The sequence below is a fragment of the Haliotis rubra genome, unplaced genomic scaffold (genome assembly GCF_003918875.1).
Source record: "Haliotis rubra isolate DU_JTF1 unplaced genomic scaffold, ASM391887v1 Scf38, whole genome shotgun sequence".
Lineage (NCBI taxonomy): Eukaryota > Metazoa > Mollusca > Gastropoda > Lepetellida > Haliotidae > Haliotis > Haliotis rubra.
The window spans coordinates 316,290-336,271 of record NW_025767057.1 but is presented as its reverse complement, the minus strand read 5'-3'; the positions used below and the strand labels follow the sequence as shown (position 1 = coordinate 336,271).

General features: G+C 38.1%; 1 protein-coding gene across 3 annotated transcripts in view; it reads right to left on the bottom strand.

The window, feature by feature from the left end:
• The window catches only part of LOC124286312 (calcium-activated chloride channel regulator 1-like), a 56,706-nt gene extending 39,183 nt beyond the window's left edge, over nt 1-17,523 (bottom strand). The window contains exons 1-2 of one of the 3 annotated variants that reach the window (XM_046722673.1): nt 17,511-17,523; nt 296-466 (exon numbers count right to left, since the gene is read on the bottom strand). In XM_046722673.1, the coding sequence (XP_046578629.1) occupies nt 296-439 (144 nt within the window). In that variant the 5' untranslated portion in view covers nt 440-466; nt 17,511-17,523. Of the gene's footprint in view, nt 1-295; nt 467-2,964; nt 3,276-17,510 lie in introns of those variants that run through there. The other 2 variants (XM_046722671.1, XM_046722672.1) reach the window with 2 other exon arrangements.
• Between the last annotated feature and the right edge of the window lie 2,459 nt (nt 17,524-19,982).

Below are 19,982 nucleotides of genomic sequence, written 5' to 3'. Positions count from 1 at the left end.
TGTTAAGAACTTTGGGAATATTGCTGAACATAAAGGGGAAATATATTGTAGGAAAATTGCAGTCATCCGTCACTCTCAAGTAGTCGTGTGGAGAGATTTTTGTCACATTTATGAATCTTTAGACATAGAGATACGGAACAGACGATGCGGTCTCAGAACCTTTTCCTTTTCTCGACCAGCTGGGTAAACTGGTGGGAAGGGATTAGCTCTTTGGCAGTTCGTGAATACATATGACTCTCTTGATGCCAATATTGAAAACCTGGATTTGACCTTAAGTATATAAGTGCGTACATACCTGGATGTTTGTCAGGATATCATGGTTTTCCGGCACGTCTTTATGGATAGCCACGACCAAGTCTTCGTAGCCGTTGTTGGAGATCTTCAACAGCAGGCAGCCAGGTATAAGCACCGCGCCCAGCAGCGCTGTCCAAATCTTCATAGCGATAGCTGCATATCGACTGCGCTGCTGGAAACATACAATGGTTTATGAGAGACTTAAGTAGGAAGTGGTGTAATGATAGTTTCTGAGATGAAGATCTAAAGCTCAACAATGAGCATTTGACATAAAGTGTAACTATTACTTGGTATTAAAATGGACATTGGGATTATTACTAGTGCTTGCGGTTGTATACAACTGTATCCATTGATTTCTGATACAGACGATGGCAGCTGTTAAAAACACGGTAATCTCCGTGTGTAATTCAAACATTTGTGAAACAATCCATGAAGTGAAATGATCCTAGATTCCAAACAGTTACGACTTCTGTGAAACCTACGATCGCGACCAAAGGCATGGTACGGACAAACCTGAGAAATCATTTGGATTTCAAACTGAGAACCTATGTTTTGAAATGTCTGTGGAACACAAAGATGTGCATCTCATTCCTGTTGAGTAACACTCTACTAGAGGCAGTATTCACCACTATGCATTGCCATTCACCACAGAAAATGATCAATAACATGTATCCATTCACCCAGACTCCCACAGGATTCTGGTTCAAACTCGGTCACGTTTTCTTGTACGTAATGGCTCCATTCGAGATCTGCTCATGTTTTTTACATGGACGCCGAAACGGCATTATCGTGTAGTATACTACATACCGAATCTGTGTCTCATATACCGTTATAATTTGTGGGGATGTTTGTTTACAGTTTTTCATATACAGTTGTAAACGATACGAGATCAAAGACATCATAAAAAATATAGAATTACTTATGAATGAGGGAATATGAAAATGTTGGTTGCTCACACAGAATGAGGTCCTGGTTAGAAACTATTGTACATATTCTTCGTGCCAGGTTATATGGAAGACTTCTTATAGTGTGACTCGGATGACAAGAGCCACAGTAAAATAAGTCTTCCATATAACCTGGCACGAAGAATATGTACACTAGTTTCAAACCAGGACACCCATAATCAAAGACTGAATGAACTTAGGATGTTTTTACTATTACGGGAATATCCAAACTCTCTTGTTGAAGACGTAATAAATAAAGTTTAATAGAGAAGATCTTTTGACAGGAACGATGAAACAAACCAATGAGGAAAAAGTTATTGCTTTTGTATCTACATATAATCCGTTGAACCCAAATGTGTTCCAGAACAAATAAACAAATATGTGCATCTTAGAACAAGATGAAAAACTGAAATCAATGCTGAAATCTAGAAAAATATTAAATAGCAAAAGACAAAATCAGAATCTTAAAAAGATACTAACAAAAGCCAAATTTATTTTGAAGAAACAGAATTTATCAAATCCTACTGTGTCCAGATGCAACAGAGGTAACTGTGGAACGTGTCGACATATTGTTGAAGGACACTCTGTAACTTTCACGAGACATGGAGAATTCTATGTAAAACAGAATTTTGACTGCTCTTCCAGAAACATAATATATGTCATAACATGCACATGCTGTAATGAACAGTATATTGGTCAATCAGAAAATGTAAGAGCCCGGGTTCACAAACAACACATAAAGTGTCCTGAAACCCGATGTCTAGATGTATGTGCGAAAGGACACGATATTAAATTTACAATATTTCCTTTTTATCAAGTTCAAAATTCGGACAAAGCAAAACGAATTTTAAAAGAACACTACTTCAAAGACAAGTTGTTACGTCACAATATATATATGTAATGACGTCATAGTGTAACTGCTACAATCTCCATGAAGAGTAAAGAACGAAACATGTTGGAGTAAAAGTCATTCTGTTTTTATTTATCTATGTGATATATATATCGAGTTAGTAGGTACATTACACTTTTAAGTAAACTTGCAAATATGTATTACGTATTTAGGGAAAACACAGCTGTCATGATTAGAAACACGTTTTCATTGTAAAAAGCCTTTGTCAGGTGATATTTTCAGCTCATCGTATTCAGTGTTATTCTTTTCAAAAGACCAACAGCCAAACATTCTTTTGATTCGCCACAGATAACTAATTGCATTTGCAGTGATCTTGAAATTAAATTTTAATGACGTTGTTTTCTTTTTTCAGATTGATGTTGTTTTCTTTTTTCAAATTGCGATTAAAGCATAAATATCACACATCTTGGCACAAAATAACTCACTTTATGGTTAATCCAGCAACATTGTATTCCTTGATAACAACACGCATGTGCCTTTTGTTATTACATCTTGATTTGGTCGATGTACATAACGGCAGCAAACATTAGCCCATAGAGTTGAACATGCCACATAAATACAGCACGTATGGCGAAGTACATACAGAAATATGCCAACACTGTATCGTATGACAGTAATGACTACATAAGTAGTGCTTCTGTAGAACGTGTTCCCTGACGCTAATCGTGTGCACACAGTCAGCTGTTTGTTTACATGTACTTCATTCGTCGTTAGCGTAAATCGATCACCATAGACAATCACTACAGCAACAACTCATAGAATGAAATGGAATTCGCACCATTTAGACTTTACAGTTGAGTAAAAACGTACACTTACATGTTAAGCGGGGCTTGGTAGCGCTGGTCGTATGTGAGCACCATTGAAGATGATTTTCGCATCTGTCTCCTCTAAGTTCAACATGACCTTTAAACAGCCTTCACCCTCAGAAGTCTGAATCCTCCATGTCGTATAGCGTATAGCAAATTAGACTATCGTAATTGACAAAGGAACTCCGCTGCACTGCGCTTCGATCTGGGAGATATCCAGGGAGTCTGCATGCGCGGTATTGCAAGTTCTGCACTAAGTATTAACGGTACCTACTGGATGCTGTCGAGGATTGTATGGAAATATAATACGACTGTAGCAACTTTTTGGCTTCAGTGCCTGGTCTGACGCGTTATGTTTTGTTGATACTGAAGCGCACTTGCCGTGGCCATAACGAGCTCGGTCATGGTTGAATGGCCGCAGTTATTTCATGAGATCATGTCACTAACCTAAGTTTGTGATCACATGCGGTGAAATAATTACATTGATATAAGATGTATTATGTATCCTAATAACTGACGTGGTTCAAACATCAGACTATATGTTGTTAACAATATATATATAGTAGATTTAGGAACGACAGCACCCTGTCGAGAATATTGGAACAACTGATAACTGAAGTTGATGTGCTATGTAAAATTTACAAATTTTCTTATCAAACATATACAACAGAGGACAGGTAAAAATGGATTCCTAATGGCTTTGTAAATGCGCATGTGAACGGGGTTTTTTTTTTATAGCCCTTCAAAGAACATTGATAAATAAATTAAATTTCCCTAGCTCGACTTTTAGTTGAGATTAAATGACAGTTTTATATTAGCTGTGTTACAATGGCTCTGTAACTGTGTGTGTCATACCGATGATTGTGGTAATAAAGATAGCTTTTAGATAACTGTGGCTATACAGCTGGACCATTGCTGACAGGCGAATAAAGTTGGACCATTGCTGTGATAAAGTTAGAATATTGCTGTCTACGTTGATAAAACTGCAATATTGATGACTGTAGTGATAAAGCTGCAATATTGCTGACTAGTGGAACAGCTGGAATATTGTTGTCTACGTTGCTAAAACTGGAATATAGCTGACTAGTGATAAAGCTAAAATACTGCTAACTTCGTTGATAAAGCTGCAATATTGCTGACTACATTGATAAAGCTGCAAAATTGCTGACTGTAGTGATAAAGCTGCAATATTGCTGAGTGTAGTGATAAAGCTGCAATATTGCTTAGTGTAGTGATAAAGCTGCAATATTGCTGACTGTAGTGATAAAGCTGCAATACTGCTGACTGTAGTGATAAAGCTGCAATATTACTGTCTACGTTGATAAAGCAGTAATTCACCCACTTTGTGTCACAGATCTGGCTTTTTTTGCTTTCGATCCAAGATGAGCATTAGTTACGCATGGTAATACAATACTTATTATGTTGTTTCAGTTTACATCAACATAAAGTTAGCCCCATCTGCATGTAAGATATCAGACATATTTTCTACACTGAGATCACTGGCCGATATGCATATTCCACACTGTAAAATACGGCACGGGCGAGGTCATGTTTTATCAGCATTTGAACCCTATATGTAGCTGGTCAACATCAGACGCAACTTTCACAACAATGCCAACTAGATTCCGACAATGGACGGTGTACAGATGATGTTATACATGTATCATAATCACTCTTCTTTCAGAAAACCAACTATCACTGATCATGATCAAATAGATAGAAGCGACAAAACCCTTTCCACATCCATAAGAAATCTCTTTTAAAAGCAGACTCGAGTGTACAATTTTGACGCATCATGAATATATATTAGTTTCAGCAGTATTATGCAGGTGTTTGTAAACAAATCGAGTCTGGACCAGACAATCCAGTGATCGTCACCATGCGATACAATGACAGAACATCTGCTGATGAATCTCGACACACAACTCTCTGGAGTTACCGTCTGTAAAATACGTGCATGCATGCAGAAACCGTTTTATCCGCTATTAACCAGGACGTCATGTCAATTCGATACACGATGTTAACGAACTCACCAAATATGCTTGGTATCCAAGGATAACGTACAGAACATATACCATATGTCATATCCTTTTTACACCGTGACGTATCGTTGAACATGCATTTCTTTTCGCCACTTCTATGGAAGGATTCTCTTCGTAATAAGATATTGCGTAACTCGCACATTGACGTTAATTCATTTTCTTTCATTTCACGGTTATTTTACGTCATACATGACAACATGATAATGGCAGAACACTATATTTAAATCAGATTATATCAGGTTTAATACCAATTTATATGCATGATACACATAGTTTCAGTTGCATGTTTCAGTTGCAACTATGAAAATTTATGCACATCTCTCCAAGGCAAGTAATCGGTGTAAAGTGTGCATTAGCATACCTACGTCACTGAGTTGTTGTGACAACACTGCAACTAATTACATTCAAGAAAATAGTCGCCCGGCCTTTTCTGAAACTGAACGAGGGAAGGAAAGATGTGCACTATACGTTCAATCTATGTATGTTGCTACGCAAAAACATTGACATATCAAGGTAAGAGCATATGCTTAATATGCATTTGCAATCATCGGCTGTCACTCACACTCGTAGCAGTATGGGAAAACAGTACAAACAGGGATAATATGTTGTTCAGAGAGACAAGGAGGATCGAAGTACGTGTAACACTCATGGCCTATTTAATTGGAAATACTCATTTTCATCAGTCAGTCAGCCTGCAACCAGGTTCTCGTACTTTTTATTATACCTGAGTTAGTGTGATGGTAAAACCAACGAGCACGGAAATGGTGCTGAAAACCTTTACCAGTGGTCCATTTAACGTGAACCTGTAACAAAATCTCTGTTTTGGGTGAGTGAGTTGAAGTTTAAAGTCACATCGGAAATAGATCAGCCGTATCGTGATTAAAACGTTCTTGAATCATAAAATCCGGTGATCGATGGATCACTTTTTGCGGATGATTTTAATATTTCTTGTCAGGTACAATTATGCATTCTTTAGAACGGCAACTGCAGTTGTGTTTAAACAAATAAATAAATGGTGTCTTGAAAACTGGTTTTAAATTTTCTAAATCTAAAAGAATGTTACACGTACTTTGATCCTCCTTGTCTCCCTCAACAACATATTATCTCTGTTTGTATTGTTAAGAGGTAAACGACCCCTCAAACCAAAGTCATGTCAATCCTTTAAAATGCCATGCTTCCAGGTGGTATCGTATGCTTTTCGAGATCAAAGAATACCAATACTGCGTGTTGTTTATTTACTATAGCATTTTTAACAAAGGATTTTAATCGTACTAAATGATCAATAGTACTTCGATTTTTCATGAAACCACACTGAATATTTGTTAAGGTTATTGGTTTCAAGACAGTGTCATCTAAATATTCGCATGGCCCACAGTGTGAGCATCTTTGGGAAGCCAGGTTTGAACTAGAGATCATACTGTTAGAACGAAGCACAAATTAACGCAGGTACTCTAGAGGTAACTAGTGGATTTTACAGATGTACTGAAAGTTAGTTTCATCTTAGCCAATCCGAATATTGTTTTTCATTCCGCCCAAAACCTGCAAGCTTTTACTTCAGAAACGGAAACAATGTTTATTTGGTATTAGGTAATGGTTTTATATTGTCTATATATACGTATACTTTATGATATCTTACTGATGTATTTTGATTGTTCTTCGTTATTTAATATTAACTTCTATAGTTTTCATATTGTGTGAATATGTTCTTAGCTATATAGTCTCCCGTAACCAAGAAAGGGTGGCTCACTGTTTTATTGCACTTGTATTGTGTATTGTTACTATGCGCTTGTGAGGTGAGACTTTAATAAACTATCTGTCTGTCTGTCTGTCCGTGAGACGGGTGGCTACGCCAGGTGCTGATGTGGTCGCCACTGGTGGTTCTTACTCCCACAACAATCAGTTTTGTTAATAAGCGTGTTGTTATAACACACTGATCAAACGGATGACCAGAGTGGAGTCTGGACCAGACAGTCGTGTAACTGGCATCATGGTATTCGACCTGTACAACTGAGATACAGTGACATGATGTCAACCACGTCAGCAAGCCTTACCACTCTCTCCCTTTGGTCGCCTCTTATGACAAACATGGGTGGTTGAAGACGCATTTTATCCCGGATCGTAAGGATCAGTAACCAATAGGGATCGTAAGAGGCGACCAGATGCATGGCCAGCCACTGCTGTGTCTCTCTAGCCTTAGGGCCTTGTTAAATGATAATAATAATATGTGTATTTAAACCGCGCTGGATTCCATACAAAAATGTATGCTCAAAGCGCTACATATAAAGGTGACAGGAGTGCTACAAGACATAAAACATTTGTACATAAAATAGTTGATTTTATTTGGGAGGATATGTTTGTTAGTAAGTGTAGTAATTTCTAAAGAGAAGTGTTTTTAAGGCACATGTGAAGGAATCAAGGGGTGTTGTTTGTCTTTGTTCCAGTGGCAGCAGGTTCCAAAGGCTTTCAGTTTACGTCTTTGGATGACCAATAGAGGTTGATCAGCTGATCGCGAGGCTCGCGATGGAACATGTTTGGTCACCAACTCAATTAGGTAGTCAGGAGCAGATATGAGTATCAAATGGGTGGGATTTCCTAATGCTGACGATATCAATCACTGGACTGGAATATTTACTGGCCGCCCTTGTATAGTGACGTTACAGTAACACAAAAAAACATGACAATCCTACATAACTGCAACGTATGTTATCGAGACATAATGACATTACATTGCATATCCAAATGCTGCAGTCTCTCAGATATATTTCATAATATCACATAATATTTCACGCAGTCTTACAACTCAAACACTGCAACAGAAAATAACAAATACATTGTTCCGTTTCAAATTGTGCTGCAAACACAGAACCTTTAATATACTTTTATTATACATTTACTTTGTGTCAAGTCAAGAGTGATTGAGTATGTCTTTACGCCACTTTTAGCAATAAAACCCGGGTCTTCGGCGTAACGAACAAACGTCGAACAGATCGGCTACCCCACCTCCACCATATCTGGAGACAGAATTGTTAAACTATTTCCCCAGCATTGTTTTAAGGGTGCTTATACTGGAATCGGACAGACCACTAAGCTTGTGAGTGCGTACTGTTGTAAGCCTGTAGAATCGGACGATGCTTCACAGGAAGCACACTGTCCACTTTTGATAATGTCTCGTTCAGAAGTTTCAAATCAAGAACAACATCATTCTGCGTACTCGACGGTTGAACAAATATCCTCCAATATTCTTGCCCTATCAAATTGGCCATTGACCAAAATATTGTGGTGGCAAGGCCTTTTGGATAGCCAGTTTTTGAATATGGCATTATTTCCAGGATCTTTGTGGTACGTCTTGCAAAATACAAATTATAGAGTGCTCCTCCATGTACACCGATGATAAGATATGCTTTTCCAAAAAGATCCAAAGACTCATTTAACGAATATCCTCCTTTAAACAAAACAACTCTTTCTTTACTGTATCGCCTTTCAAGAACATCGACCACTTCCTGTATATTCAGTATCTTGCGGCCGCCATTATGACTGTATGCCCGAGTGAGGAGTATAATCAGCGCCTTGTTTGGAGGAACTGGAATATTTCCTACTACCCCAATGAGTGCCCTTGCAGTCTTCCAGAGAACCGGGTGTACAGGCGGAGTGATACACGCTGCTACCATGAAGTTGGCAGTATAGGTCCTACCATTATACCATATAATTTGTTTCCGCGGGATACCCATTCGATCCAATATGCTCATTATCATTTTTTCATCTCCTGTTCTTGGTTTTGCAATGAGAAGTTTCATGTCTGGATGGAGTAGAAGATCCCTCACCTGAACCAGTTTTGGAAGTAGCCCGTCCATGAAGTGTTGAAAACAGTTTGCTTCCGGTGATAGTAGAGGGCAAAGCTTGTCGAAATATGTAGCAGTCCCGGAACATGTCTCATGCATTGGTGCATAGTTGCTAGGCCATCCACACGTAATAGCTTTGCTGAATGAGCCGTTTCGAATAACTTCCACAACGCCTCGTAATCTTTTATAGGGAATAGGATCTAGAAGTTGAGTCCCAGTACCGAACTTATAAAACAATTCCCTGTCGATGTCTCTTGGAAATAAAGGTTCTTTGATCTTAAAAGATTCGTATTCAAACTCGTTGTACACATCTACTGATGTAACAGATGTGAATTTCTCGTTGCTTGTGTTAAAGGAAGGACGGAATGTTCCGTTATGTACAATGATTCTGGAATAATCACGTGTTTGGTAATTCAGCAGTTCAGGGATGAGCCTTTGCGGCACCTTCAGATTACTACGCCTGGCAATCATAATATCTTCAACTTTGAAACTCTTTGGAAATCCCAGCCATTTGATACTCATATATGTGAAAACGGCGCTATACGCAAGAATTACGCTGAACATAAAAGATGGTTTCCTGTGTCTCCACATGGTTCAACACACCTCGTCCTGGACACTTTGCAACTTGATAGTTTGAATTCTGTAAATTTTCGAAATTGCCTTTCTCCTGTAACAAACAAAATGCTACATAAATAAATTAATAAATAAATTTATCTGAGAGATGGCAAAAGAACTGTCCAATGTGATTTCAACACCACGTAACACGTCTGTCTCAATGAAGGATGAGTACTGAAACTAAAGTAACATATATGTATGATCATCTGTGCAATCATAATGGCTGTCGTGGTTCAATATTAATAGCGCTAATGAGAAATGTCGGTAATAAATTTTGAATAGCAGCACTCAGCCATTCTAAACTCTTACACTGATACTGTGATCCATTTATGCACCGTGGAGAAGATTCAGATGGCATGCAAGCTGCAACGCCATAACTGCTGATTAAAAACGGTCCCAGCTGGACAATTCGTTCATCACTATATGGACCATGGCGTTGTTATATCACGGGGAGGTAATTTCACGAACTATATTCATGAAATATGTCAGTATGACTTTCTTCTAAACAGCTGTTAGAAGACTAGTAGTTAATGACTTGTCAAATGCCCAAATGATCTAGCACAGGGCAGGTTATTATTTGATGCAAAAAATCTGTGGTATAAACAGTAATGTACTATATATTTACACGCTCGACGGTATTACTAAAAGTGTTATATGTTCTTATGTTAATATGTTATTCAACATGGATTTTTAACTGAACGTGTATATGTTTCAGTCAATGTCTACAATCAGGCAAAGTGTTACAATGACTGAAATAACCAGTCAATGTGTACATTGCCTGATTCACTCATTCATCGTGTATATTGTCTAAAATGTCCAGGCATTGTGTACATTGTCTGATTAATTAACCCAATTATTGTTCAGATTGACTGATTGTTGAACAGGGATAATTGAGAAGACAAGATTAACATGGTTTCTTTCTGTGATCACTGAGGCTTCTTTTAATTAAGTAATGTTTATAGATTAGATTAATCCAATTTTCATTAAAGCAAAGGCTTCCCTAGAAATGATTAAGCACAGGTTTTAGAACAGTTTACACCTTGCATAATCCTGGCCACCGCATTTAGATACTGTTTGAACTGCTTGCCTTAGTCCAATTTCCCTCACTGTGGAAATGTCATTGAGAGTGTAAAGTTTCTGAGTGCAAATGTCAAATTGATTCCTTGAATATCTACCTTTCAGGACACCTGCCTGTACGCCACTTTTATAGAGTTCATTTTCACTCCTGACTGTAAAATACATATTGCTTCTGGTCGATTGATTCTTTCACCAGATTTTCCATGATGGTTTGTTCACCTCCACTCGCTTTTCATGGTGTACAAGACATGGGAAGTACAGGTTTTTTACATTAGTCTTTCGGCACAATCAACAAATAAAACGACGTATAAACGCGCATTGTTACGACGTAAATTGTAATAAAAACGCAAATTGTAATACTTGCAGCAAATTGTAATAAACTTGACGTAAATTGTAATAAAAACGTAAATTGTAATAAAAATTGACGTAAATTGTAATACGCAAATTGTAATAAAGATTGACGTAAATTGTAATAATTTTCGTTGCGGTAAAATGTAATAAATATTTACGTAAATTGTAATAACAGTTTTAATCACTCGTAAATACGCGGGTGTTTGTTTTCGTTGCATTTCATACATCAAATAAGCTTGTTAGGGCGATAACTCAAGAAAGAAATGATGGATTTTGTTCAAATTTGGTACCAAGGTATATTGGCGAGATTCACCGACACAAGTGAAATGGAGTGACCTTGAGATAATTTTCAAGGTCACAGCAATAATCTGAGGGTTTTGCCAATATAAAGATTGTTAGCGCGATAACCCAAGAAAGAATTGATAAATCTTAGCCAAATGACGAAAATGACATTCATCCTGATATATAATCGATATAAAATCTCTTACTGTTCTCTGTATCATGTCTTTTCGCAAATATCTTTTGAGGTTTTGATATGTATAAATATACAGTGGGGTGGGGTGGGATGGGGGTGGGTTTCTAACGGGTATATCAAATCAAATCAAATCAAATTAGACATTTGTATAGCGCTACATATCCAGAGTCCTGCTCATGTGCACTTAGTCGAATGCTCGTTTGAAGAGGATGGTTTTGAGACAAGATCGGAAACTGTTGATATTTTCTGATTTTCTGACATTTTCAGGTAATCATTTCCAGAGTACAGCACTGGGTCTGCTGAATGATCTGTCTCCGTATGTTGTGGTTCGGACAAATGGAATAGCCTAGCTGACTAGCAATGAAATGCATCACAAATTAAACTTCAGGAAACAAAAATTGGTTTTGTATTGGAACACAAGGTTCCAGCCGTTTGCATAATTTATATTTCAAAGACAAATGAACCCAGCTCTGTGTGGGACTTACTTCAATTCCAACAACAGAAAAGACATTTTAATGAAAAACTATAGCACAGCTATAGATAAAATATGATGAATCCATGGAAATAATATTAATATTAGAAGCATGTTGTCCGTGGATAAAAAATGTATAAATATTACACACAGAGTTAAGCTTAGACGGCTACAGTCTTAATGGATCTTTGAATTCCCACAAGACCTATCGCTCACTTTTCACTCCTTAAATTGTCATGACTGCCAAGTCGTGAAGATGCTATCAATATCATTTATTAATTATTTGCCAAGTCTGTCAAAAAGTGTAATGTATGAACACACATTGCCAAATCTTTTAACATCAAACAATATAGATGTTGTGACAATAATACCATTAGTTTTTATCTGAAATATGCATTCAATGCCAATAGAAACTTAATATGTTACTAGCACCACGTGCAAGCAGATCAAACTGTAATTGTACTATAGGCCTCAGGGCCAACACTGCTGAATAAAAAATTATCTTTTATCCGACCTTTCTGTTGACAGGAATCTAGTGAATAATACTGTGCAATATCGTCATTATCTGAACGCCTTCACAGACGCATATTCCGGAAAGATGTCTTGAAAACATGAAGCTGCGTCTACTTTATAGATGAACATAATTTCCTCGATACTCATTAATCAGATGGACCTTCATTTAGTTCAATTCACAAGTGACTGCAGAAAATGCATAATTCTTTTTAATGACTTCACGGTCGGAAAACATGTATTATATACTCTCCCAAAAAGAAACGCATATAAGAATTTCAACTGTATTTTATGTTTATTTTGAAACATCTTTTAGGCTTAATGAGTCAATGAAATATAGCGAAATTGCACACTGGGAATGCAGACTTATCCGTCTTTGGCACCAACTCGAGGAAAGTCAGTTTTAGTGTCACATGGAGACGTGTGGTGGTGCCTCGGCATCGAACGAATAAGTCTCAGAATCTCGTGTTGCCCATTCGCAGCCCACTCTGCCTGTAGTGCCTGTGCGAGTTGCTGAAGTGTCTGGGGCTGAGGGTTACGGCGTCCCACCTGTCTGTCCAGGGCATCCGACAGATGTTCGATGGGGTTTAAGTCCGGTGATCTTGAGGGCCAGGGGAGCATATTGATGTTGTGGTTCTGGAGGAAGTCTCTAGTGTGACGTGCTGTGTGGGGCCTGGCATTGTCCTGTTGAAACAACTCCCTCTGACGATCAATGATTGGAAGGAGGTGTGGGCGTAGGATTTCGTCACAGTACCGTTGAGCTGTCAGGTTACCCTTGATCATCACCAAATCACTTCTCCTACGGCAGGTGATCGCTCCCCACATCATAACACCGCCCCGGCCGAATCTGTCCACCTGGGGAACGCATGCCTCGGCGAAACGTCCACGTCGACGTCTGTACGACCGCATTCTTCCATCGCGTCGTTCCAATAGAAATCGTGATTCATCACTGAACCAGATTCTACGCCAATTCGGTAGGTTCCAGGCCTGAACGTTGGTGCACCATTGAACTCGATGTCGACGATGTTGTTGTCGAAGTACAGGGCCAAAATAAGGCCTTCTGGCACGTAAACCTGTTCCTGACGGTCTGTGCAGAAAGCCTCCTCAATCCGGGTATTTGTCGAGCGGTACTGGTCGCCGTAGCTGTTCGATGACGCAGGTGATGTACCCGGATGTAGCGATCCTGCGCCGCAGTGGTCGCTCGAGGTCACCCACTACGAGGGGCATCTGCTACCGCATTCTACCGGCGATATCTCTCCCAGAGCCGTGAAATGGTGCTTTGGTGAACATTCCTGCGTCGGGCAACTGCACGTTGAGACTGGCCAGCTTCAAGCAAACCAATGGCGATATGACGGTTGGCTTCACTTAGACGTGGCATTTTGCGTTCGTCAACAATATTCCAAATACAGTGAATAATCGACAGACAGCGATCAACCTTTTATACCCATCATTGAGACTATCTGATCCCCAACTTTCACGTGCATTACATGTGAATTGTGTATTCTGTGACACTACACGCCGAAATTGAAAATCATGCTGTTAAATACGGGTATTTTACGGATGGTGCGTTTTGTTGTGATGTTTCAAACCATAAACACCATAGGACTCATAAACAGAGCAAAACTTTTTGTAAAATGAATCACGTTTTCATGATGCGTTTCTTTTTTGGAGAGTATATTTCATAAGTGTATTATAGAACGCTGTAGTAGATGAACATAATTTCCTCGATACCCATTAATCAGGTTAACCTCCATTTAATGCATAGATAGTTCTTTTCAATGTCTTCAAGAACGGAAAACATGTATTATATTTCATAAGTGTATTATAGAAAGCTGCAACGATTCGGCAGAGAAATACTATTGTGCCAGTGTATTCCTTATATGAACCTATCAGTGTATAACATTAGCATTCAGATATTGTTATAAAATAAGTTAAAAATTCCAAATATTATCGTGTAATATGACAAGAGATAGTGTTGTGTTCGCTGTGACAAAAAGGTTTCGATATTCAAATGTAACATTTAATCAAAGTGACTACGAAGTAGGCCTGCATATCACTCACAACAGAAATAGATACATCATAATGTTTTGTTTCTTTTCCTACACATCAGTTGCGAGAGCAATGTTTATGCTAACTAAGTTTTCGTCAATTTATATATCATTTTTAAAAGATGATTTGCTTCAATTAAAACATTCGAAGAATGAAAAAGAAATTAGGCCTATTGCTGAAATGATTAGTAAAAATATAATTAAAATCCATCTATGGGAAGGGATGCCAGACGGACATATCAAAACAAAATCGGATAATTACTTGGAGTATAGACTTTCAAAAATAGCATATTAATTAACAATGATATCAGTTTTTCATAAAATCATTAATAATTCTGAAACGTTTCCGATAAACCTGGAATCGTGTTCAGATGTTTTCATAAATACACTCACACGAACGCCCAAGTGCACTTTGCGCCCTATTGGATAGTGTTTACAAAATCACGTTTCGCGAAGGCCGGTATTGAAACGCCAATTACATCACATATATTTCTTATTCAGCGGCGACAAATGAATCACTGAATTCTAAGGCTGGGACGGGTACTCGGGTACTCGAATCCGGGTCGGGTACAGCTGGAATCGAGTCCTATTTCTAGGAATCGAGTATCCGGAAAGGGAGAGAGCTCTGTAATGACAAGGGCAAACAATAGCTTGTCTTTTTCATTTTTGAGTGAGTGAGTGAGTTTAGTTTAGTTTTACACGGCACTCAGCAATATTCCAGCTATATGGCTGCGGTCTGTAAATAATCGAGTCTGGACCAGACAATCCAGTGATCAACAACATGAGCATCGATGTGCGCAATTGGGAACCGATGACATATGTCAACCAAGTCAGCGAGTCTGACCACCCGATCCCGTTAGTCGCCTCTTACGACAAGCATGGGTTACTGAATAACCAAATTCTAACCCGGAAATTCACGGGTTTTTACATCATTGGTATTGTCCGATTAATAGAGCATAGTTTTAATGACTGTAATTTATCTGTGCATGAGCAGTGAGAAGTTAAGTTACAGTAGCAGCAGGAACAAAACGTTCGTTGTTATAACGAGGAATGTAAGTAAAGTGTTACTCTCTATATTGGTTAAACAGACTTAAATTAAATAGCTTGAGGTCAATTTTAATGTCTTTTTACCAACTGTTCAAGTTTTCTACAATAATCTCTGTCAAATCGTGATTGAATATTCAGAAAGTTGACCCGAATGTATTTCTTACATTTCCGGTACTCGATTCCGATTCGGGTACGTACATGCGGGTACTCGATTCCATTGTTTCCTACTCGTCCCAGCCCTACTGACTTCCTGATACATTTTAGAATCTAATTACAACTGGTCTTTTTGGCACCAATACCAAGTGTCTAGATAAAGTGAAACGAAAGATATTGGGGGTTGAAACAACTGCTGTGCTCGAAAGACAACACCTGTTTAAATGTAAACAAAGAAAACTTCAGACTTTACACTGTGTAGCATTTTCTCAAATTTTCAGACACGCATTTGCATGGAAAGAGCATATAAGCAAGAAATAGGAAATTAAAAATAGATACAATACAGGAATGTGATGTGTTTACACGAAACTGTCAAGTTTCTGTGCTGCGTGACGCCATGACTGACGCAAAATCACGCAGAACGACAACGGTAATAATCGCCATTTCTGGCTTCTTCTCTTTCTTAAAATAGGAGTGTATTTGGTAATTTCTCTCTGAGGTGAAGGTCGGTAGAATAAGAGTATAAACAATCACCATATCCAGCCGATTACACTTTCAGTATCATAATGTAATCGTTCGGATATTTTTTCATGAAACTGATTTAATTATCTTCAATATCATATCATACGTGGGTATAAGGTGTACGTGTTATATTCTTTGAATGTGTTTGTTTGAAAAATATTTACAGAAGAAATTCACACATTTAGTGTAGTAAAGCATATATAAACCTTTCCACAAGTGTTAAAAGATGAAAAGTAGGCATCATGTACTTGTACAACATGTATTTTAGTTCCTATGATGTGCATAGAAGTAGCATATAAGTAATCAGTTTCGGACATCAAAGCATTCCTAAGGAGAACAATAGCATTCCTAAGGAGAACAATAGCATTCCAGGGGAGAACAATAGCATTTTTTAAGGAGTACTTCTACATACCAAATGAGTTTTCAGGAGCACATTCCATAAATTCCAGCAGCTGTCCTTTGAACCCTTAACCCTATTGTATACAATGATAGCCTACACTATGGTTCTATACCAGCCGGTAAAGAGTTAAGTGACGTCTTTATTTAACAACATGACTCATGGAGATGGGAATGTGTATTGAAATGTTATGACTAGGAACCAATCAAATTTGATATATTGAAATCATTGCTATTAAATTTGAAATAGGTGGAATGTTGCTTATGTCTATAAATTCATAGCTGATTCTAACCGCTTTCAATAAGTGCTTGGTACCATAAGTAATATGTTCATTAAGTAGTACATCTTATTTGTTAACACTTGTAAGCTAGTCTGTCGTACAGACCCTGAAGCAAATATATCCAAGAAAGCCCACGCAAGTCTAGAAAATGTGGCAAGTCTAGATTTCCACAGCTTCTGAAAATGAAGAAAGTCTCAGGGCTCCTTTTCATTATATTATATTCTTTTTTTACTATGAACCTTTTTCAGTAAAATATGTTCATTTCAGAGACTAGTTGTTGGTGTAACTTGTAAGCATGCAACACTTCTAACGTTATATTCCATCAGAATTCCAACCTAGAAATGCAACAGTCTATTTCCTTTTATATGTAATATCAATGTTCAAACCTTGTACATATAGCTTCTTTGGAAATAACATATTGTTTAAATCAATTGGTTTGAAAAGAAGTACAAACATATGTCAATATGAATGGAAGGTTTAGCATTTGGAATGTGTATTGATTTTCAACTGAGTATTTCTCTACTCCAGCAGGTAAAGGGTTAACAGAATGTATGAAATACAGCTCGCCTTTTCTAGCTCATTGTACATGTCTGCATATGAATATAATTCTGCAGTATAAAAGCAGGTCAAAATTAAGACTATTCTCTGCAAGAAATGAAATATCAAATGCTCAATGGTTGAGAAAGTCAATCAATTCTAACAATTTGTACAAAGTTTCAATTAAATACCTTCAACTGAACAACATGGGGTTTGCAGAAACACCGTTCCTGGTCTTGAATTGATAACACTAAATTTTTCACTTTGCTTTTAAGGATAGGTATAGTTTCGCACAACTGCTTATCATTCAGCTGAATCACACGCCAGACAGACATGTGTGCGTTCACCTTTACCTGTGATATTTTTATACCAACATACAATTAAATCACGTATGTCTTCAATGTCTTACCACTTTATTTTGAATGTTTAATGGTAGACGCTTTTCAGAAAATGTCACCATTTATATCACACTATATCATGACTTACAATTCCTTTGAATTTTCAGTACACATTTTCTATTAAAAATGTCACGATCAAGATTTGCAAACCTTTTTTGTTTGCAGACAAATAAGAAAGTATACAATATGACCTCGTTACACTATTATCTGATTATTGCATTGTATTGCAATAGTTGTGCCACAAGCTATTTTATTGATACATCATCAACTACAACCTTTCTATCAAACTGAGGTCAAATTTAGTTTCATGTGTTTTCTGTGGGAGGTTATTTAGTATGTATGTAACTCATTAATAGCTAGGGGCGGTGGGGTAGCCTATAAAAGCGTTGGCTCGTCACGCCGAAGACCCGGGTTCGAATCCCCACATGGGTACAATGTGTGAAGCCCATTTCTGGTGTTCCCCGCCGCGATGTTGCTGGAATATTGCTAAAAGCGGCGTAAAACCAAACTCAGTCGGTAAGTCAGTCATTAATAGCTAAAGATATGCATGACGTAACAAGTCAGCCAAGTCATGGTTGGGTGTATTGTTCTCATGCACTGATACATTCAGTCATCTCAGCCTTCATTAAAGCAAAACAATGGATAGTATAAAAACGTAGTAGCCATTTCCAAATAGGGAAGTGCTGACACAGAAAGGAATGTGTATTCACGTGACAAGCTCACTGTGTGGTCATTGTTGAGATGTTATTATAGATCATGAGCCACAACTGACTAGTGTTGGGGGCGGCGACTTGACACTATTGAAAAAGAGTTGCCGTGTGTCAACAACCTGTTTGTGAGCTTTTTAGGTAGATTGCAGAATTCGAAGAACAGGATTTTGCAAAAATATGAAAGTATCTAAGCTGTAATCGTTTTGTGTTTTCTTCACACGAAAAATTCGAGTTCAACAACACCACTTGGATGTTTTGTAGGAATAGTTTCATTGGTAAATACTTTAGGTTTTTCTGCTTATTTGGTCAAAGCTTCTTTAACTTGCTTTGTTGTTACCTCTCGGTAGTTATGTAAAGTGCATGAACACTCATAAACACGCAATGTATGCATGACATCAAGGTTAGACGTGATGACAGATGCTAATACACTAATGCTATATTAACCTAGACTCTTCATTCAGCCAAAACATGGCGTAGCAGACCTTTCCATATAAGGTTATGCTACTACTTGATCACCCGATCCTGAGCGGGGGCGGTCCTGTAAAAAAGGCAATTACACTGGTGTCAGCAATATATATATATATTCGGGGGTTCGGGGGTTCGGGGGCGGTGGGGTAGCCTAGTGGTTAAAGCGTTGGCTCGTCACGCCGAAGACCCGGGTTCGAATCCCCACATGGGTACAATGTGTGAAGCCCATTTCTGGTGTCCCCCGCCGTGATGTTGCTGGAATATTGCTAAAAGCGGCGTAAAACCAAACTCAGTCAGTCAGTAACAGCCTGTTCAAGATCATATTGTTTTGAACAATAGGATTGCTGAAACATATTTACAATGTGTATGACACCATAGAAACATGAATTAAAAACAACGAAACAAAAATTGTAACAGACCTTTTATTAACAACATAAGGTGTCAGTCTTCACAAGTGTAGGGTTCAAGGGATTTTCACAAGGAAAAAAAAAGCAATCTTGATGGTTCAATGATTTTAAAGCTTGTATTGTGTTTTAGTCTTAACATGAAACATGAAACAACTCAGATACAGCAGGTATAGAACAGAGAAGACTATCGTTTAGCGGCATTTATGCCACGGAAACATGTTTGTGTCCTGGGGGTCCCACCTTGGCTGCTCTCCTGATGTATAGGACCAAGTGTTTCTTTGATAGGGAGCTGTTGGTGTCATTTCGAGAAAACTGTTTTGTCTTCTTGGCAGGTTGTGTTTTTAATATGTGGATAAGTCCATATCTCTTCCTTCCTTTATGTCGGCTTGGTGACTGATTCTTCTGTGTCATTATTATGGGATGATAAAATCTCGACTGAAGGGTTGTAACGCAAGACAAGGATTTTATTCTTGCTGACCCTCATCATCATCATCATCATCATCATCATCATCATCATCATAATCGTCATCGGCAGCCATGACAGAGTCACTGTCACTTTCTACTTCGGGCATATCTATACGAGTCAGAATGTCTTTCATGATCATTTTCATGAAACGGGTTATCTTGTTTTTGATAATAGATTGATCAGTGCCAGGGTCCATATCACTCAGGCTGTCTAG